This window comes from Vulpes lagopus, chromosome 17 (assembly GCF_018345385.1).
Source record: "Vulpes lagopus strain Blue_001 chromosome 17, ASM1834538v1, whole genome shotgun sequence".
Lineage (NCBI taxonomy): Eukaryota > Metazoa > Chordata > Mammalia > Carnivora > Canidae > Vulpes > Vulpes lagopus.
Window position 1 is genome coordinate 42,616,922 of NC_054840.1, and position 21,876 is coordinate 42,638,797.

Below are 21,876 nucleotides of genomic sequence, written 5' to 3' on the forward strand. Positions count from 1 at the left end.
TTACCTTCCTCCGGGCGCGCCCGTGTATTCCTGCCGCAGTCCACCCCCCAAGGAGGCCCCCGCCTACCGCAGAGCCGGTCAGACACACGACCCGGCGCCGGGCGCGCCCCGACCCCGGAGCGCGGTCCCTGGGCCTACCGGGCGCACAGGGCAAGGAAGCGCGTGTGTGCAGCCCGCGAGCGCACGCCGGTCAGAGCCGCTTTCCCCGCCATGTCGCCTTGTATCCGGCTCATGGTGGGTTCCCACCGGTGTCTGCAAGCCTCACCAGGGCCCCGGGGCCCGTTCTAGGGTCCTCTCCTTGTTCATTTCCCACCGTGATAAACCTGGTCTCCCCCACCCGCCCTTCATGTATTTAATGGTCTCTTCCCGGTCGCCACGACGATGGTCTGACCGACCGCGCTCCTGTCTCCCGTCCTCCCGAGCGTTGGCTCCTTTAACCCCTCACGCCCATCCCTTCCGTTCACTCCTCTTGCAGCCACGACAGAGACGTTTTGCACTTGAGTATTCGTCAGATTCTGGTTTGGCACAGAACTTCCACAAGGCCGGGCGCCCCCATTCCCCATTTCCTTCGGTTTTCCCGGCAGCCAGCGCCTTCCCCGGTCTCAGCGTTTTGGCGGATTAAGGACAGAGGCGCCGTGAGTCTGGAATCTCATTTCGCAGACGAGCGAGCCTCGCGTCCCCGGGAGCTGCAGGCTCGGCGCGCTCGCCCCCGGGCTGTGCACGGGCCCTGGGTTCCCTCAGCGACTCCTACGGAGCCCGCTCTACCGGCCAGTGCGGCCCGGGCCGAGGCACGCGGTCCCGCGGGCGGGGAGGGCGATCTCGCGGCGGGAAGGACTCGCCCCGGCGGCTGCGCGCGCTCCAGCTCCGGCAGGGCCTGCAGCCGCGGCGGCGGACGGCTGGGAGCGCCCGGGGTCCCTGCGCGGCCCCGCCCCCGCCAGGCCCCGCCCCGCCAGGCCCGGCCCCGCCCCCGCCCCGCCAGGCCCCGCCCCGCCAGGCCCCGCCCCGCCAGGCCCGGCCCCGCCCCCGCCAGGCCCCGCCCCGCCCGGCCCGGCCCCGCCCCCGCCAGGCCCCGTCCCGCCCCGCCCCACGCCGAGCCCACGCTCGGGCCCTGACGAGGTTCGCCGGAAGTTCCCGAAGCGGCTCTTTTTTTTATTTTTTCTCCTTCGTCTCCTTTCCCCGCTCTCCCTTTTCCTTTCACCCGGTTCCCCCGGCCGTGATTTCCCCCCGCCCCCTCCTTCCTTCCCCGTCTGAAATCAAGATGGAGGCTCGCGGCTGCCGCCGGCGCCCGTGATCCCGGAGCTCCTGCCGGCCACGGGCCCCCGCCCTCGCGACTGCGTGTCCCGCGCTGCGGCCCGCGCCGCCGAGGCCGTGGCTCCGCGTCCCCGCCCCGCGGCCGGCTCGCGGCTCCCGGGCGGGGCCCGGTCTATGTGGGCGCGCTCCCCCGGCCGAGCCGCCGCCGCAGCCGCCGCCGCCGCCGCCGCCCGCGGCCGCCCCGGAGCTCTGCGTCGGCGCCGCCAGGCCCTGCGCGGAGCGGGCGGCGCGCGGCGCTAGGGGCGCGGGGCGCGGGGCGCGGGCCCGAGCCGGGCGCGGCCGCAGCCATGAGCGGCAGCAGCGGTGGCGCCGCCGCCCCCGCCGCGTCGTCCGGCCCCGCCACCGCGGCCAGCGCGGCGGGCTCGGGCTGCGGGGCCGGCGCGGGCGAGGGGGCCGAGGAGGCGGCCAAGGACCTGGCCGACATAGCGGCCTTCTTCCGCTCCGGTGAGTGCAGCTGCGGCGCCGGCGCCCGCCCGCCCGTCCGCGGCGACCCCGGCCGCGCCTCGGCCCCGACCCGCCGCCTCGCGCGGCCCTTCCCGGCCCGGCCCGCCCCGGCCCGCAGCCCTGCCCGGGCCCGCAGCCCTGCCCCGGCCCCGGCGGCCGCCGCGCTGCGGGGTGGGGCGCCGGCCCTTTGTCTCGGCCGCGGGAGGGCCGGGGCAGGGCTGCGGGGCCGGCGAGGGCGGAGGCCGCTGCGCGGAGGCCGCGGCTCGGGGGCGGCGGCGTCGGGCCGGGCCGGCGGCTGGACCCGGAGCCCCGCCCGCCCCTCCCGGCCTCGGTCGGCCTCGGTCGGCCTCTGCGAGCCGCCGCAGCCCTGGCAGCCGCCGCCCGGGGAGGCGAGCGCGGCGGGCCGGGGGGCGCGGGAGCCATTGTCTCCGGGGGCGGCTCCCGCGGTGACGGCCGGGAGGCCCGGGGCGGGCGAGGAGGCGGCGTGCGGGGCCGGCCGGGGCCGGGGCCGGGGCCGGGGCCGGAGGAGGGCGCAGGGCGGAGGGCGGAGGGCGCAGGGCGCAGGGCGCAGGGCGTGTGCTGGGGGCGCGTGCGCTCGGGGCCGCTCAGCTCCGGTGACCTGGGTCGCCAGGAGCCGCCTGCCGCCGGGGGCCGGGGCCGGGGCCGGGGCCGGGGCCACACACACAAGCCAGCGGCGCCGGCAGATGCCTGCTCGAGTACCGTCTTCCCCTGGCTTCCTTGATCTTTGCCAAGCGGCGATATTTTTGAGTCATTTTAACAGATTGGATGTGGCTGGGAATGACAATACAGCGTCACCGGGGGCTAATAGACTTCCCAGGGCTCCCTCTCTGCGTGAGGTCCTTGCAGAAAGCAAAGGTTTCGGAAAACATGAACTCCTTGAAATGAAAGCGTTTTGGGGGGAGAGGGGTGGGGTGGACCGTCTTACCTCTTAATAGCAGAACCGGGACGTCTTCCCTTCATGCCCCGAAGCTAGCCTAGCCTGTCTTTTCTCGGTCTCTACCACCTGTCACAGAATAATAGCTTCTGTGCAGAATTCAGCTCCTCTCTTGTTAGAAAGCCTCCTGTGCCCTGGAGATGGAGTTTTTGGTGCTTTTGAGACCGGACTTTCTTACATCTTTATTATGAACAGTAGAGAACTTACTTCTTTGGCTCAGAAGAGCCCAAAAGACCTCGGGTTGGACTGGATGCCCACGGAAAACTTGCTCCCTGTCACTGTAGCCCTAACCAGGGTTTCCCTGAGGAGGTAAGTCATGGTGGCCATGCCTACCGCCTACGCCTGTGCTCGCCTCCACGCCCCAGCTCTTGGTCAGGCTCAGTCTTGGGCAAAACCAGGCAGTACTCTCAGGAAACTGGTTTGTTCCTTTCTTTCACCCCCTAAAATGATTTGGTGAACCATACTTTTAGTTGTTTCATTCGGAATCAGGAGCCAGAACAGATTTTAAGTAGTAGCAGTTGCCCTGTCCCATCCCAAGGGTAGTCTGGAACATCTTTTTAAAGTGTTTCCCTCCTCTGGGCAGCTCTGAATCCCTGACCTAGATCTTGGCTGCAGCATCTAGGACAGTGATGTCTAGCAGAGGGTAGAGGGGGACCATTCAGTTGGTTCTGTGGGGGTTGGGTGGGGGGCTTTGGACTGGACAGATGAAGCAGGAGTGTGGGTAGGGTTCTCACCTGGTAGACTGGCTCAGGCACGGGAGGAGCCTCCACCTGACTTTGATTGAGTATGGATGGCTGAATGGAGAGGCCAAGTCCATCAGTAAAATCTGCTATTCTTTTCTAAGGCGTACAAACAGAAAAAAAAGATTCTCATTGTGCACATTGGACAGATTAGGGTATGAACATTTTTCAAAAAGAGCCTGGTACAAGATTATCAAGGTGCCCTAGATAAAGCATTTCTGTTAGTTGCCTTTCATTTCTCAACCCTGGAACTGTTTGCTTGGCTACCTTATTTCCTTTCCTTCTTTTTATTCCTTCTTAGTCCTGCATTAAATTTTAACTTTGTAGTCCTGGATTGAAAACTGGTACCCATGGTTGGATGAAAGAAAGAGAAAGTCGTCAGCCTAATAGGGCTTTTTAAACAATTAGAGCAGGTCAGGAATAGAATGGGCTGCCATGTGATTTTTTCCATTACTGGAAGTGCTCAAGCAGGGGGGGCGCTGCCACCTGCCAAAGTTGAGTTGGGTGCTGGGGTTAGGACTTGCATTTGGAGAGGGGTCAGTGGGGAAACGGCTCAGATTCTGTGGCTTCCCCTGAGCCCCCAGCACCTAATGGTTATTCTCCACTTTTCTTTGGGTAGTTCATGGCTCCAGAGCAGTGATCCCCCTTTCCCTCGGCTTGGTAGCACCCAGCATCCACCTCACCCAAGGACTTAGCTGGTGTGTTGTCATTCCATTCCCCACTCCTTGGTACGGAAAACTACCTATCCATTTTTGACAGTCCTGATTCTCCCTGTTACAAACCTGGCTCCAGCAGGCACGTCAATTAGTGTCAAAGTGGAGTGAAGAGAAATACATGGTGATGGCGTTTTAAAGGGGAGCTAAGATTTTTCTGCGAGTGTTTGTGAAGTTCCAGCTTTACTTTTCCCCTTTGTACAGACCTCAGCTCCAGAAAAGATAAAGCAGATTTTAACAGGAAAAAAGAAGGGGGTGGAGAATCACAGATATGAACCAGTTCAGTTTTTTTTATTTTTTACTTTTTTATTTTACAAAAAAGGAATCAGGCTTCTAAGGAGGTTGGGTGGAACTCTGGTTCTGGTTCAGAGTGGAACTCTGGTAGAGGTGGGGTCAGGGTCACCCCCAACTCCTGTACTCTTCCTGGAGGCCTCTCATGGCCAGGACTTTGCTTACATTAGTTCTCAACCCCACTGGGACCAATCACTTTTATTGCCAATCTATTTTGGGGTTCTATTCTTATGGCAGTAAATCATTCTTTCAGAGCTCTCTATTTAACCTTGCAAGAGTGTGTGTGTATGTGCGTGTGTGGGGGTGGTGGTGGTGGTTACTTACATAAATGCATTATTTTTAACCTGCCTGGCATGTTTTAGGTTGGCATTAGATGAATGTGCAGAGGATAAAGGTTTGTGGTTGTTCTGAAGCATCATGGCCCATTGTGTTGGGTTTCTTTCATTATTAGATCTTATTCTGGGCTCCTGGCTATAGACTTTCTTCCTGTGGGATATGTGAAGAAAATTGAGTCTGTTACTTAGTGACAGAGCAGTGTGCATGTCTTTTTGTGTTTGGATATGATGATTTCCTCATGGGGCACTGGGGGAAGCTTTTCTTGGTATATATGCTTCTGACAAAACCAAAGCTGGCCTGTGAGTTTTCCATGCTACATCTGTGTGTTTAGAAATCTGGCAGCTTTGGTCTTTGTGAGCACCAGTAATAATTACTGTTTTATGAATTTGGTCCTTGTTACCCTCAATATTTTGAAAAAGGGAATTGAAAAAAATGTAATTTGAGAGTGAATGTCAGTTTCTCCTTTTTCTGTGGCAGTGAGGCTCAGTTTCAGAAGAAAGAGATAAAAATGATCCTGTAAGTGACTTTCAAGAAATCAAAGAGCAGTAAAACAATCACTGAAAGAAACTTTTCATTGAGACCTTGTAAATTGACTTATTGATGACGGATATTGTATTTTTCCCTTTGCAGTTTAACTATCTGAGATTCAAATGAAGATTTAAATGAAGCCATTTAATGATTTAAACGATTAACCAAGATTAAGAGACACAAGTGGTTCTGTTCAAAACGAAGCCTATGGTTTAAATATGTTTCTCAAATGTATATTAAAAATAAGTGTTTAGGTTGGTCTTTCTAGGTAGACCTTTTAAATGTTATGATAAATTTGGGATTTGTTTCTAACTGAAAGTTCAAGATGTATTTGAAGCTGTCATAATGTAAATCAGCTGTATCTGAGATCTGTAAGTTTATTTACTTGATTCCTCTACTGAGAAAATAAAATTTCATCTCCTATCCATGGCATATTTCCAGAGAAAAGTCAAATTCTTAATCAATAGCCACACTTCACTGCCTAAATAAAAATCACTTCTGTTGGTAGGGATGAGTTTACTATACAAAGCAGTCTTAACAACCCCCTTCATTCTTCCTCAATTTTATAATGAATTGGTTTTATTTCCTTAAGTGCATTGTCTTGACAGATTTGAGTAGTGCCACTGGCAGGAACAGTAGCTGCTTCCTGGTCCATGAAGAAATGGATTTGGGGGAGAATCCCAGTGCATTCTGGTGGAAGGTGGTGGCTTGCTCTGATGTCCTTTCTCACTCCTTCCTCCCCCAAGTGTTGAGCTGAGTGGACTTGGGTGAGCTACCAAGGGTGACTGTGTTATTTGCCTTGTGGATGAAGAATGTGGTCTCTTATATCTTCTCTTTGCTTCTCAGCCCCGTTGAAGCTGATTGCAGGCAGTGATCTGGATGGGCCCACAGTTGGAGAGAGGTAGGAGGGATTGGATAGCTAGACAGAGTTCTCTCTCTCGTCCTGCCGCAGATTCTGCTGATGAGCTGTTTAGCAGAGTGGCATGCAAGGAAATGAGCATGGATGCAGAGTCTGCTCAGTGACCCTGGCACTTAGGATTTCTGGCTGATGTGTTATTCAGCTGGAGCCACCCTCGGGATTCCTGTCGCAGTACCTCTTAACTGAGGGGAAAGGGCTAAACAGGAAAAGAAGCTAGAGACTGAAACCAGGCCTGTGCGGCATTGGTTTGCTGCCGCCTTCCCATCTGCCCTCTCCCCACCATGTCTGGGCCTGCTTGCCTATAGTGGAGGCTTTTGCTCTTGGGACCCTTGCCTCCACACTCAGCCCAGCCCCTGCAGGGCCCTGATTTCACTCCACCTTTGCCAATTTATTAAGAGGAAGAGGAGGCCTCTGGCTAGAATTTCTACTGTTGTCTCCCAATTTTTTGACCTCATTGAGCCTTGCTTGCAGACCTTCTTGTTTATGGGAAATTCTTGCTCTCCTGTTCAGTGGTTGGCAAGTGTGTCAAGTACTCATTTTTATTTCTCAGTCACTCATGGGGACATTTGGTTTGCTAACTGAATAGTTGTTACTTTAATTTCCTCTGTTTTTGTTCCTTTCCATGTGAGGAAGCCCCTCAAAACAAATTATTAGCCACCTGTCTTCTTGGGAAAGGTGATATGACCGGGGCGGGAGAGCAAGTGTGTGCAGACTTTCCAAGCATGAGCCATAGATTGTTGAGCTGGAGAAAGGGTGTAGCTTCTGGGGTTTTTTTCAGTGTGACTCTGTAATATTTGGTCTCATGCCAGATGTACTGTGGAAATAAAGAACTTCGTTTGTGATAATATACTTGACTTTTAGATTACCGACTATTTTAATTAGCCACATGTCTACTCTTGTCTGGTTGGTGAGGAGTGTGGAGAAATCTGTAGAGCAAATCTTGTATTTTGTGAGCATTACTCTATTTGGGCTTTGTCATATATTAGTACCTTTTAGTGGTTATACCAACAGAGAAAGCTTTAATGAAGACATTAGTTGAAGTGAAGAATAGATTCTAGATCTAGGGTACTTTGGGTTAGTGGTGTTCATGTGAGTTAATCAGGCTTATTTTCTTACCATCTGTAGTCTTGGTATGGACAGTGACGAATTGCACTTGGTTTTTCTTTAGGAAGGGTTTCTACAGAATCCTGTGAGTTCTGTGAGCCCTTTCCTCTTCTGTGCAGGTCCAGAAAAGAAATATATGGTATGCTGCTTTGTTGTTGTCCTGCTGCTGGGAAGGACTGTAGGCCCTTGGCAATTGGATTAACTGTTAGCATTAAAACAGTGTAGTTGTGAACAGATAAAATGGTCCATGCAGCTAATGCTGAGTAAAGGAAGGCAGTCTCAAAAGGCTGCACACTGCATGATTCCACTTATGTGACATTCTAGGAAAGATAGAATAGTGACAGAGAACAGACTGGTTGGTTGCCAGAAATTAGGGTTTGGGAGGGTGTGACTACAGACCGTATGAGGATGACGGAACTGTTTTGTATTTTGGCTTTGGTGCTGATTATATGTATTACGTTTCATAGAACAGCACCCCCCAGTCAGCTTCACTGTATATTAATTTAAAACATAGCATTTAAAAAAGGCCAACAGCAAACTGAGAGTGAACATTTATTACAAATCAAAGAATTCTATACATGTGAGGAAAAAAGGGCTTCCTCAGATCAGTAAGATAATCCATAGGAAAATAGACAAACAGGTAACTCTAAGAAGCACAACAAATAAATGCCAGCTCCACTAGTAATCAAGGATATGTAAATAGTTATAAAACAAAACTCAAATCCAATATAATTTCTGGGTAAACTAGAACAAAACTGAGTTATTTTGGAAAGATTTTCTGTTGATTGGAGAGATAACAATAGTCACTCTGACTGCCAATGGGTGGACCAAGCTTCTGGCAATTTCTAGGGGTAGTCTAGGGTAACTTAAAAGAGAGTTGTGGGGAAATAAAGATCCTTTCCTTGGGTTCTGTAAGAAGTGGTAACTTGAGGAATCCATATGGCATGTAAGTCAAAGTCTGCTGACTTAAGAGAACCCTATCTTTAGATATGAACAATCACCATTTTTCTTCAAAATTTCCCACTCTGGTGAGGTTTTGTTGCTGTCCAAATAGAAGTGTAGTACATGTGGGACGGTCTGTACTGTCTCAACAACCCTGGTGTTGAAGAAGGAATTTCTAGGGATGTTTCACTTGGGGGAGACAGTGGTGTTCCCATGTTTGTATCTGCGTGAGGTCATTTGCCCTCTGTTCTCAGGCCTTCATGTCTCTAATTGACTTTGCAGCTACTGATTTTGTGGTATTGATGGTTAATGAAGTAATTAAAAAAAAATATTTATCCATAAGAGACAGAGAGAGAGAGAGAGAGAGGCAGAGACACAGGCAGAGGGAGAAGCAGGCTCCATGCAGGGAGCCCGACATGGGACTCAACTCCAGGATCAGGCTGTGGGCTGAAGGCGGCGCTAAACTGCTGAGCCCCCCACCCCGGGCTGCCCCCAATGTAGTAATTAAAAAAATATATATATTTATTTATTAGAGATACAGAGAGAGACAGAGAGAGAGAGAGAGAGATCGAGAGACAGAGAGAAACAGGCTCCATGCTGGCAGCCTGACATGGGACTCGATCACCGGTCTCTAGGATCACACCCTAGGCTGAAGGTGATCCCTGGTCTCTAGGATCACACCCTGGGCTGAAGGCGACACTAAACCGCTAAGCCACCAAGGCTGCCCCAATTTAGTAATTTTTAAAGTGGTAGTCCCCGCATATAAGATTCATAACCACAAAATAAAGCTATTCTTGAACTTAAGAAAAACACAATTCAAATTTGAAAGCGTAATCCTTGAATACTTTAGGTAGGGCTTCTTGGTGTCTTTTTCTTTCATGTGTGTGAGTATGGGTCTTGGAAAAGTTACAGAACACCTCACTTTGGAATTCTGTGGAATTGGGGGTTTCAATGCAAAAAGGAAGATATGAATGAATACACCAGAGACTGATATTTGAAATCTGTTTTAAAGAAGCCATATCCCTTAGTATATGCAAAGTGACATGTATAAATGACATGTATGCTTTAGGGCAAAGTGTTTTATTTATTTATTTAGAGATTTTGTTTGAGAGAGATGGAGAGAGCACAAGCAGGGGGAGGGGCAGAAGAGAGAGAAGCAGACTCCCTGCTGAGCAGAGAGCCTGGATGTGGGGCTCCATCCCAGGACCCCGGGATCATGACTTGAGCTGAAGGAGACGCTTAACCTAGTGAGCCACCCAGGTGCTGCTAGGACAAAGTTTTTTAATTTTAATTTGCAAATTATGTACAGGAAACATTTGTAAGAGGTTGTCTTCCACTGTAATTCCTTTTACTTCCTGTTCTGACATTGATCCACATTTCAAAGTTTCATTCTTTATAGCCCATGTTTTGAACACCATTTCTGCAAACCTGTGGGTACTCCTGGTTCATTGGAATTCTTAGTGTTACATTTTCTTAGTTGCATTTACTTTTACTTAATTCTTGTTATGCATAACAGATGTGCTAGGATCTGCAGGAATAAAATATACATTTTATTAGTTTTTGGATAACTTTATTGCTTTAGTAAGAGCCCCAAAGTACAATTCTATTATTTATTCTGAAGGCACACACGGATATTGGGAAACAATACTTTGACTAGAATGTTATTATAAATATTTTTAACTAGGGTCACGTAGCAAAATCTCTAAGTTTAAATTAGATTTAATATTTTGGCATCCAAATAACTGGAATAAATTCCTCATTAGCCCAGTGCTAAACATACAGGTGTTCCTTGTTTGTAGGTAGCTGTTTTACCTCTCTTTGATTTTAAGAAATTATTTCCAGCCCTTGCTGCCCTTGCAGTACCACGGTGATGATAGGTGGCCTGCTTGGGACTGCGACTAACTGAAAAATCAGAGTGCACAGGGACAGGATATAGTTCACACGTTTATGTATTTATTTTAAAATAAAAAAATATATTTTTAAAAGATTTCACCCATTTATTCATGTGACACACACAGGCAGAGGGAGAAGCAGGCTCCATGCAGGGAGTCCGATGCAGGACTTGATCCCGGGTCTCCAGGATCATGCCCTGGGCTGAAGGCAGGTGCCAAACCGCTGAGCCACCCAAGGATCCCTACACATTTATTTTAGAGTTATTTCACCTCCATCTGAATGTTGTTGCCCGTCCTACTATATCTTGGGTTCAGGAGCCATGAGAACTGGTGCTAATTTGATGGTTTCCAGGCTAAACATTTTCTTCATATGACATTTGAGTTTACATGGCCCCTGGTAGGTTGTCTGTGTGAGAGCAGCTCCTCATGAAAGAGGCTTCATGGCAGAGTCATTAAATTTCAGCATTTTGGGGATGCCTGGGGGGCTCAGCGGTTGAGCGTCTGCCTTGGCTCAGGGCGTGATCCTGGGGTCCCTGGATCGAGTCCCACATTGGGCTCCCTGTGTGGAGCCTGCTTCTTTCTCTGCCTGTGTCTCTGCCTCTCTTTCTGTCTGTGTCTCTCATGAATAAACAAAGTCTTAAATTTTTTTTTTTTCAGCATTGCACAATTTGTCTCTTTCCCAACGTTTAACTACAGTGCTTGAGACTCAAACTTTGCAGGATTCGTCGTTAGTCATTTCTCTCCTTGCTCATGGCAGTGCCCGTGAACTCTCCTGGTTGCCGAATTCACAGAAGGAATCAGCCCCGTTGCACGATGGCACCTGTCTCCTGAGCCAGATTGCTGGGACCCTTTGACTGGAAGCCCTACGCAGGATTGAGGCGGGATCACTGTTAATGTCCTGTGACAGCTTCCTTGTGCACATGGGGCCATTGTTTGGAAACTGGGAAGATGGCAGACCTGAAATTGTCCCCTGCCTCTTTGTGCTCTCCTTGCTTTTGCTGTAATGTGATTCTTTAGCAGCAGTTGCCATAGTGGGTTGAGGGCCAGGACCCCTGGTCATCAGGGGTCAGATAGCACCTTTAGAATTATGCTTCATGAGATAGTAAAATAAGTGCATCCTGAAAGCAGTAACTTGCTTGTAAGGTCAGAGGATGATATTTTAAATATCATGTTTATTTTTTTCTCCAAATACTGTTAGTGCCAATCCTGTCCTTTAAGAAAACCTGGTAAAGTCTTTCTGTTACCTCTATTACTGCTAGCACTGACTGCCATCTGAGTGTCTAATTCGAGATACCATGCAAAGTGTTTTCTTTTTTTTTTTTTTTTAAATTTTTTTATTTATTTATGATAGTCACAGAAAGAGAGAGAGAGGCAGAGACACAGGCGGAGGGAGAAGCAGGCTCCATGCACCGGGAGCCTGATATGGGATTCGATCCCGGGTCTCCAGGATCGCGCCCTGGGCCAAAGGCAGGCGCCAAACCGCTGCGCCACCCAGGGATTCCTGCAAAGTGTTTTCTTGTTTAAAATCACATCCTCGGGCAAGCCCGGCGGGCTCAGCGGTTTAGTGCTGCCTTCGGCCCGGGGCCTGATCCTGGAGATCCGGGATCGAGTCTCATGTCGGGCTCCCTGCCTGGAGCCTGCTTCTCCCTCTGCCTGTGTCTCTGCCCCCTTCTCTCTCTGTGTGTCTCTCATTAATAAATAAATAAAATATTAAAAAATAAATAAAATCACATCCTCTTGCCTCCCTCCAAACCCCCCACTTCCAGCAGGTGGATGCTTCTGTGTTAGGGTCAGGATTTCAGCCTCTGATGAGGTTGAATGACCTGCCTCAGTTTGTGCAGCGTTTAAGGGCCTGAGCTGGACTTTAAGCCCTGGGCTGCCAGACCACAAACCCCCCCTCCCCTGCATGCCCTTGCTCTCCCTCATGGAGGGAGAGAGTGAAATGACCCTCACCCAGTTACAGCTTCCCTAGGATCTTACGTTGTAATTTGCAAATCTTTAACATTGAATATGTATGTCCTTGTGTGTTGATGATCGAAGCTATAATTTACAAGTCACACATCAAGCGAAGTTGAAAGATTTTAGGATATAGGAAGCTTTTTTTTTTTTTTCATGTTCTGGGCCCTATAATTTGGTTTCTATGCCGTTTCTCTTCTTACCTAATTAAAAGTGCTGTTTCTTTTTACATAAATAATCCTAGTAGCCTAGCTTTTCATTTGAGGCGTGTTGGCTCTATGAGTTTCACTGATTCTCACCTGTCTCAGTTTTGGGAGGAATCCTGTTAGAAATGCTGGTCCTCTGTTCCCTGGCTGTGTGGACTTGGACTGAGGGCTGGGTGGGAAATCTCCTCTGTGGTTGTTAGGGTTGGCAGAGGGAAGTGTGGGAAGGGTGCGCAGAGGCTGGCCAGGGAGGGGGAGTTTGTCAGCCGGTTGCTGTGTCTGACACATTATAAAGATGACTGGGGCTTCCTTTCTGTCTGAGAAAGGGAACTGGGGTGGAGAAGTGGAGAGGATCCAGAAGCTGCTCAGCTGCTCTTTTGGGGACAGTTTCATAAGGTGGGTGTGGTGACTCCTGGGTTCCCTTTGTGTAGCTATTTGTTTTGCAGCCTCTTATTCGTTTGCTGCTATTTGTGGAAATGTGCCCGTAGATATTGATGTGTTGTGGTCCTGGGGAATAGAAGAGTCTGGCCCCCTCCCCACTGTAGCCCGAGCATACGGGATGTGTGGTCAGGTTTATCCCCACAGGGAACTCCCAGCATCATTTCCACACAGCACATTCTGTTTTTGTGTGTGTCTCAGTAACTCCATGTCTCCCTTAGATTTTTTTTTTTTTTAAAGAGATTTTATTTATTTACTCATGAGAGGCAGAGACACAGGCAGAGGGGGAAGCAGGCTCCATACTGGGACTCGATCCTGGGTCTCCAGGGTCATGCCCTGGACTGAAAGCAGTGCTAAACCGCCGAGCCACCTGGGCTGCCCTCCCTTCGATTTCTTAATAGTTCAGCCTGGGGGTGATTGAAACACTGGTGTCTTGCGTGTAGACATTATATAGCCAGAAGGTGTGTTGCACTCTGAAAATCTACACTTCATTTCCTCCTGGTTTGCTCAGAGTTTCTAAAAGTTATAAGTTTGTTCATTTTTATTTATTTTTTTTTTAAAGATTTTATTTATTTGAGACAGAGCCTCCCACAGCAGGCAGACGCTTAACTGACTGAGCCCCCAGGGGCCCCAAAGCCTTGTGTTTTGTTTTGTTTTTTTTTTAAAAGATAATTTATTTGAGGATAGAGTGCCCATGAGCAGGATAAGGGGCAGAGGGAGAGGTTAGAAGCAAACTCCCCGCTAAGCTGGGGGGGGGGGCGCGGCACGTGGAGCCCAGACTGCCGCCACCCCCATCATGCCCTGAGCCACCAGGTACCCATATTTAATCCTTGTCTTTAAAAATTCTAGAATTAGGGATCCCTGGGTGGCGCAGCGGTTTGGCGCCTGCCTTTGGCCCGGGGCGCGATCCTGGAGACCCGGGATCGAATCTCACATCGGGCTCCCGGTGCATGGAGCCTGCTTCTCCCTCCGCCTGTGTCTCTGCCTCTCTCTCTCTCTCTCTCTCTCTCTCTCTCTCTCTCTCTCTCTCTCTCGGTGACTATCATAAATAAATAAAAATTAAAAAAAAAATTTAAAAATTCTAGAATTAAAAAATAGGATTGGTTTGCTGTTTACTGTGAGATTGTGGGTTACTTTTGACAGGCTGTTATAGTTTATCTTTGATTTTTAAACCAACAGGGGAGGTACCAAACTCAAATCCATTATCAACTTAAATTGGGATTTCGCTGTATTATTTTTGGCTATTTAGTTGGTTCCTGTCTTCATTGTTGATCACATTTAAAGTTTGTTGGTCTTTTTGGGGGAGGCAGGTAAGTCTGTTTCATTTTTGAACTGCTTTCCACAGAGCAGGCACTCAGATTCCCCTGCTGTTACTGCTTGCCCACAGGTGCGTGCATGCTCAGGCTAACCTGCCCTTCGTGTGCGTGTTCTGTGCATGTACAACTTAAATGGTGTTTTGTTTCCAAACCAATTGAGAGGACCTTGCACAGGTGATGATGCCTTTATCTCTATATGTGGTTTGCTATGTATTTTCTAAGAGCAGTGAGTGTTGTCCTACATGATGATCCAAATCAGGAAATTATTTTTAATACAATTTTATTATGTAAATCTACTGACTTTAGTAAAATTTTACCAGTTGTTCCAGAGATGTCCTTTTTTGGCTACTAAAAGATGTTGCTGGTCTGGCACTCCCATCTAGGACCACAGATTGCATTTAGTTGTTGGGTCTCGTAGGTTTTCTTTAATTTGGAACATTGCCCCAGTCTCTCTTGTTACCTTGGTATTTTGAAGATTCTAGTCAGTTGTTCAGGTGGCCATCCCTCAGTGTGGGTTGTAGGGTTCCTCATGACTAGATCCAAGGCGTGATTTCTGGCAGAAGCTCTCAGAGCGCCCCCTCAGGGACGCAATTGTTGGTGACCTCACGTGGGTCATTTGGTTCAGGTGGAGACTATCAGGTTTCTCCCCTGTATTTTTTCCTTATAATTAGTGTTTTGTTTGGAGGTAATTTGAGACCATTTAAAATCCTGTTTCTTTCCTGACTTTCATTTGCTGCTTGTAGCGTCTGTTGATATTTTTGCTGGAATCAGTGATTACTCTGTTATGAAATGGGTGATTTGTCTAACTTCCTTATTCCTCTTGTGTGTCCCTGGCTTTCTACCGTAAGGAAGAGCTCTCTGTTCTGCCCTACTTTACTCATTTATGTAACTGTGTCCTCATGGATTCCTATTTTATTCAATGGGTTATAATCCTTGGCTATCATTATTTTGTTTGCTCAAATTTTCCAGGATTTGGCCAGTGGCAGTCCTATCAGACTGGCTCCTTTATCTTTTGTGATTTGTCCCGAGCACTTTGTTATTTTCTGACACAGTAAGATGTTCCAGGCTTATGTTTGACTTTTCTTACTGTAGTTGTGTGACCAGACGTTTCTCATTTATTTTTATTTTTTAAAAATATTTTTATTCATGAGAGAGACACAGAGAGAGGCAGAGACACAGGCAGAGGGAGAAGCAGGCTCCCTGTGGGGAGCCCGATGTAGGACTCAATCCCAGGACCCTGGGATCAGGCCCTGGGCCGAAGGCTGACGCTCAACCACTGAGCCATCCAGTGCCCCAAGACTTCCCTTTTCCAAATTCATGATTCCCTTCTCTGACAGTGAAGGCTCCCCCAATCCTCACTGTCTTTACTGATTCACCCAATCCAAGGGTATGCAGAAAGTAGTTTCAGATGCTAACCCACATCACTGTGATAAGCGAATCTACACCTTCAATTTCAAACTGTTCAAATTGGCAGTTAGTGGTCAGCTTTTCAGCTCAGAGATTTGTCAGTTAATCATCCAAAGAAAACAGATGAAGTCACACGCTGGAACTCCCCAGAGGTGTGTTTAAGGAAAGGGCTGCCACACTCCATCAACGGCTCACTTTCTGGTGATGGTGAGCACAAAATTGAAAAATAAGGAGTTGCCAAAAGGGAAAGGGAGATTAATTTCTGATAAGCACAGTTTGTGAAGATGACACCTGTTGTGGGAAAGACAGTTTATCATCTTCATCTCTATGTACTAATTGACGGAACAGAGAAAGAGAAAGGAAAGCATGCTGAGATGAAAAGAATGAATGTTGAGCTGTAAGAGGGGGAGTGGGAGCGAGAGAGGATGAGAGGCCAAGGTGGGTGGGATCTTCAGAATCCGGCATACTCTGTGAGTAGGGGGAGGAGCGGAGTCCCTGTGCTGGAATGAGTCGAGTCATGACTTGGGAGACTGTTGCTTGCTGCCCTTCATTGACCAAATGTTTCTTCCCAGAAACCACCTGCAGCAAATGGAATGTGGCTGCATGGTTTCTGCTTTGGTGTGGGTTTCTGGGAAGTGGGTCTGTGTGTACTCAGTTCTAGAAATCTCAGAATGGCGGGTGCAGATCTTATGTTACAGGCAAAGTATTTGCTGCTTGGTGTTTTTCTCCATTAAATGATGACAGAACATAGGCCCTTAATTTTGGGACATAGTCTCGAGTTCTGTATTTCCTATAAATGTCTTCATGCTTGTTTGATCATGTTCTGGGAAATTTGGCCGCTGTACTTCTAGAAGCCCTACAACTAGACATTTTAGCATGAAAGTAGAATCATAATTTGCTTATTAATATTTTAAGGAGGAAAGGCTTTTGATATTCAAAATTTGGAGAATAAAAGGTCATACCAAGGGAGAGTGGGAATGACAGCTAATGGGTCAGGCATTCTGGGGAAAGTCCTGGGGTGATGAAGACATTCTAGAATTAGGGGGTAGTGATGGTTTGTACAGCATCGCGAATATACTAAAACCACTGACTGGTATGCTTTAAATGGTGAATTTTATAGTATGCACGTCATATATCAATAAGAAAAGAAAAAAGTTTATTGCTAAACTGGTAACACATTTCATATCCTTAAACAGCTCTATTTATGGGGTGCTTACTATGCACCAGCTATTTAATTTTCCTAGCCCCCTGCAGGGTAGACAGTGATATCCATTTGATCCGTGAGGAAGGGAGCTCAGAGAGGTTCTTTAACTTGCTGCATGCAGATCAAGTAGCTCTTAGGGACAGGCAGGAGGATGCAGAGTGCAGAGTGACTTTCTTTCCAAAGTGGGCATCTGGGTGAACACAGGGTTGGCCTGCTGATGTCCACCTCCCCTCCCCCTGTTAGGGACCTTTCTACTTCATATTTTTGTTTTGGGAGGGGGTGGATTTGGTGTCAGGAAGGGAAAACAAGGAAGTCACTTTTGAAAGACAGCATTGTGGATAAGATTTAATTGGACTTCCGTTGTGGTTTGATGGTATATTTGGTAATTTTCAGGATGAAAGTTTTAGGGGAGTTTCAGTCAAAAAGGAAAGGGCACCTTTTGCTTCCTCATGGGTGGTGTATTTTGGGATAGCAGAGGGCACACCAGACATAGTTCAAGCTGGTAGTACTTCAGTCTTTCAAATAAACATTCTGGGGATGTTGAAGGGAGAGGCAACCTTCTCCTGTGCTATTAAAAATTATTTTCACCTTAAAACTTGCAGTCAGGTGCTCTTGCTAGTGTGTGTTCTGTATTTATGAACACTGGCGTCCGCTCTGCTCACTTGCGCGCACGGCTGAGACACGGAGTTCATGTTAGACTCCAAGACAGAAACTATGAATTTGCATAAAATCACATATGCTCTGCTGCAACTTTCATTGTGCCTGTTTTAGAACTGAGTTGATGCTTCATCCAGAGTATTTTAGCTTCACTTAAAAGGAGACTTCTCAGAAAGAAGAATTTGTGGGGTTTTGAAATTTCTTGAGGGGATGTTCACTGAAAGAAAGGAACCCCTGAAGACTTTGAAGAGAGCTCATTTGTTGTCACTGTTCCAAATGTGTAAAGGGATTAGAAAATAGCCTTCCATTCCGAACCACTGCAGACTTGTGTTCCTTTTAGCATTTTGAGGCGTTTCCCCCTGACTATACGCAGTAAGAACATGTAGAGCAGGTTGGGGTTTGGGTTGCTGGGTGGCATGCCTGCAGAGGGACCAGAGGTCTGGCCCAGCAAGGGCCTTCCTGCTGGGTGGTGACCTTTTTATGGTGTTTGCTCTGTCATCTTTGTTTCCCGGTCTCAAATGCCTCGCTCAGAATTACTTAGCACTTGAAGTGGCTTTCATCTTCAAAGGACTTTATGGGCATTATTCAATATACGTGGCACTGTGTCATGAATGAGCTGCTTATCCTTTGAGCAGCATCAACATGCCAGGTGCCATACAGCTGGAGGAGACAAAAATAATATTCTGGCCAGTGGGAGTTTATATTCCAAAGAGGCAAGATGATTAGGCACATTCTCTTTTTTGGCCTCTTTTAAAAATGTGCTGGGGAATAACGTAGAAATTAAAATTCTAAGAGGTGATCAACTAGCTCAAGTCTACATAATTGGAATTGCTCTCCAGGTGAAAATGAAATTTGAGACGCTCTTAAAAAGACAGCATACTAACTCTCATTTATCGACGTACCGGGTGTTTTCTTCCCTGTGTGACAGGTGAGGATTTGTAAAGACTAGGGCAGAAACATTCTCGATTCTCCATGACCCACGCTTCTCTTTTTCTTCACTCTGTAACCAAGGCCACGCGTGAGTCACAGACCCTGTCGGTCCATCCGGGTTAGCTGGGCCAGCCTCAAAGGAAGCTTTGGGATGTCTTGCCCCTGTCAGCCCCTCTCTGGTCCCCATTGCCCTCCATTCTGTGTCCGTGCTCTCGTGCCTGCTTCTGTGTTGGGTGTTCCCCTTTCTTTTTGGCTGTCTTAACTGGCCCAGCTCAAGGGTCACTTCTTTGGGAAACTGCCCTTGTCCCACCTCTCCCGGCCTCAGTGGCTGTCAGCGTTGGCTGGCACATTGTGCAAACTGTGTTCTGGTTCGGGTGTCTTTGGGTTGTGATTATTCCTTGTGAGTGTGAACTGCTGGGCCGTCAGGGCGGGCCCCAAGTAGAGGCATGGCAAATGCTTTTGATTTACACTTGTGGTTCTTCACCCTGGACTATATCATATCAGAATCGTCTGGTAAACTTTTTTTTTTTAAGTTTTTAATTTTTTTATTTTTAGTAATCTCTACACCCAGCATGGGGCTTGAACTCACAACTCTGAGATCAAGAGTCCCATGCTCTTCCTACTGAACCAGCTAGGTGCCCCACCTAGAAAGTTTTTTTGAATTCCAGAATCCCTGGAGATTCTGATTTAGTAGTTCTAGAATAGGTCCCTGGAATCCATACTTGGAAAAAGTCCTCCTGGTAATTCAGGTGCATAGTTGATGTAGGAACCACTCAGCTATGCCAAGGCACATGTATTGGTTGTAGGTTATTGGGCCATGGCGAGTTTTGTGTAAGATATGATCTGTGCAGTTTGCAGAATCATCTCATTTATGTATCTGGAGGTAACAGAGTGAGCATAGCTCGTTTATGACTAGGACATCCTTCCTGAGGGAGAGGATCCTGGTTCATTGAGGAGCTTGCCAACCAGTCTGCCTTTCTGCTATGTGAACAGACTAAAGGCACAATTAGCCCTCCAAACTTGAATTTGAAGTTACTGTGTTGCCATAGAGATGTTGTATAGTGTTGAAGGAGATTAGAGAAATCCCCTCGTAAATTATCAGAACAGATGGCTTGTAATCTAACACTCTTCTAGCCCATATTCTTTGTACTGACACTTGAGAACATTTAAAAATATCAGTTCTTACTTTTACTCTGTAAAAATGGCAGACTTCATACCAAGATTTAAAATGGGTGTTATATATGTCACACACACGCAGGACACGATGGCAGTGATGGACGGTGGGGAGAATATTTAAAGCATTGTAGGACTGGCCTCTCTACCTCTGCTTTTAGAACCCATGTGTAATTTGCTGTTTTTTTCAGTTCCAGTTATAGATTTCATACTCTGCCTTATTATTTTGATAGTACCAGTCAGGGATAATTTTTATCTCCTGGCTTGATGGAAATTGAGCTGTGGTTTCAGAGCTTTGCTCACAAAGGGATATTACAAGATCATGTAGGTTCAGAACCATATTGACTTCCAAGGTGTTTTATGTATGATCACATAAAGGGTATTTTCTGTAAGACTTTTTTTTTTTTTTTTTTGAAATTTGTTTCTTTTCCTGCTTTAGTCTGTGGATTGATGTGCAACTCTTAAGACTGTATCCCTCATTAAGGACGATTACTCTTTGTCTCTTGGGGGAAACTGCAGCCAGACCGGCGTTTTGTCATTATACGTGTGTGTGCACACACATGCGTATACAGTTGCCTATCGTTTACATTGTGTAAGTGGCTGGAGTGGATATATATACCTAAACTACTTCAAATTAATTGAATGATAAACCTATTAGGGTAGTTTAAAGATTCAGTAAAACTTAACCTCGTTTTTTTAGGTTCTTGTAGTTATACATATGCTAACATAATTTTTACATTTCTTTATTCTCACATTCTTAAAGTATTCAGGAATCTTAACAGGCTGTCCCTACATACATTTTCATGAGTCTCATTTTTTATGTGCCATACATTAATAGTAACTTGCAAAGGAAATTAACAAGTTTTCCAGCTTCCAGACAATTCCTGACTTGCTTTGTGTGTAAATTGTGTTTTACACTGAGTCCAGATGTTAGTAGTACAGGGCACTTCTTTGACTTTTCCTCTGAGTGCACTTTTTACCAGCGTCTGAAGTTCGTATTGATGGCAGTTTGTGATGCCACCCGACAGTGGGACACATAGGCCACTTGTGAACCTGACTCCCCACTAGATGTAGTAATTTCTTCTTCTTCTTCTTTTTTATTTTTTTATTTATTTTTTAAATCTAGAGGTTTTATTTTTTTAAAAGATTTTATTCATTCATAGACACACACAGAGAGAGAGAGGCAGGCTCCATGCAGGGAGCCCGATGTGGGACTCCATCCCAGGTCTCCAGCATCACACCCCTAGGCTGCAGGCGGCGCCAAACTGCTGCGCCACCGGGGCTGCCCTTCTTCTTTTTTAAAGATTTTATTGATTTATCCATGAGAGACAACAGAGGGAGAGAGGCAGAGACATAGGCAGAGGGAGAAGCAGGCTCTATGCGGGGAGCCTGATGTGGGACTTGATCCCGGGACTCCAGGATCACACCCTGGGCTGAAGGTGGCGCTAAACTGCTGAGCCACCCAGGGATCCTTCTTCTTCTTTATTTAAGAGAAAATAAATGCTGTCTCTCTCTCTTAAGTAACAACCAGGGTGGAGGGGCAGAGGGAAAGGGAGAAGCAGACTCCCTGCTGAACAGGACGCTGACATGGGACTTGATCCTAGGACCCTGAGATCACCACATGAGCCGAAGACAGATGCTCAACCACTGAGCCACCCAGGTGCCCCCCTTTAGGATGAATCATCAGATGACTTACTTAAGTCCTTTGACCACTGCTAAGTCAGTGCTAGAGAGTTAAGAAAAGAACAACAACAACACAAAAACAAGTGCTTGGTAATTATATCAAAAACATCAGAAAAACTGTCTTATCAGAGGACTCAGGGCTTTTGTAGGAGTGAGGAAAAAAATATGGGATGAAGCCTGACTTTCCTTGATAACCACAGCACACCATGCAGCAAGGTTGGCTCAGCCTCCTGGGAAGTATCCTGCAACACTGTCTCTTGGCACTGGCTTGAGTCAATTGGGATGAAATTACCCAGTTATCACAATGTGTGGCTTAAGGGGAGGGGATTGGCTCTGTAAAACCACCTGCCACGTGGTGAGACAAGACTGACAGTAGAATCTGCCAGGGATACAATTTGCCTCAAGAGCAGAAAGGCTCCTGGGTCAAAGCCCAGGATCTTGTTTTCCTGAGATAGCTTCAGAGGGTTTGGACCATGACCTCGAAGCCAGCTGGATTTGGAGAGTCAATGGGTGGCTCTCCATGAACCTATTTCTCATTAGTAGGGGATCTACTTGTCTTTGATCAGAGTTGGAATAAATCTTGTTTTGTCTCACCTAGTCCACTGGTGTTGGTTTGGTTGTCTTTTTCCTCTTAATCACCTTCTAAAATTATTCCCTTGTCTGTTGCCTCTGCAGGAGGTATTTCCTTATTGCAGTGTCTGCATGGTTAAGTCAGACTCAGCTTTTCACACGTA

General features: G+C 47.6%; 1 protein-coding gene across 1 annotated transcript in view; it reads left to right on the top strand.

The window, feature by feature from the left end:
* Nucleotides 1-1,583: 1,583 nt before the first annotated feature.
* The window catches only part of TRIO (trio Rho guanine nucleotide exchange factor), a 356,231-nt gene continuing 335,938 nt past the window's right edge, over nt 1,584-21,876 (top strand). The window contains exon 1 of the mRNA XM_041731545.1: nt 1,584-1,755. Coding sequence (XP_041587479.1) covers nt 1,599-1,755 — 157 coding nt within the window. The 5' untranslated portion in view covers nt 1,584-1,598. The remainder of the gene's footprint in view (nt 1,756-21,876) is intronic.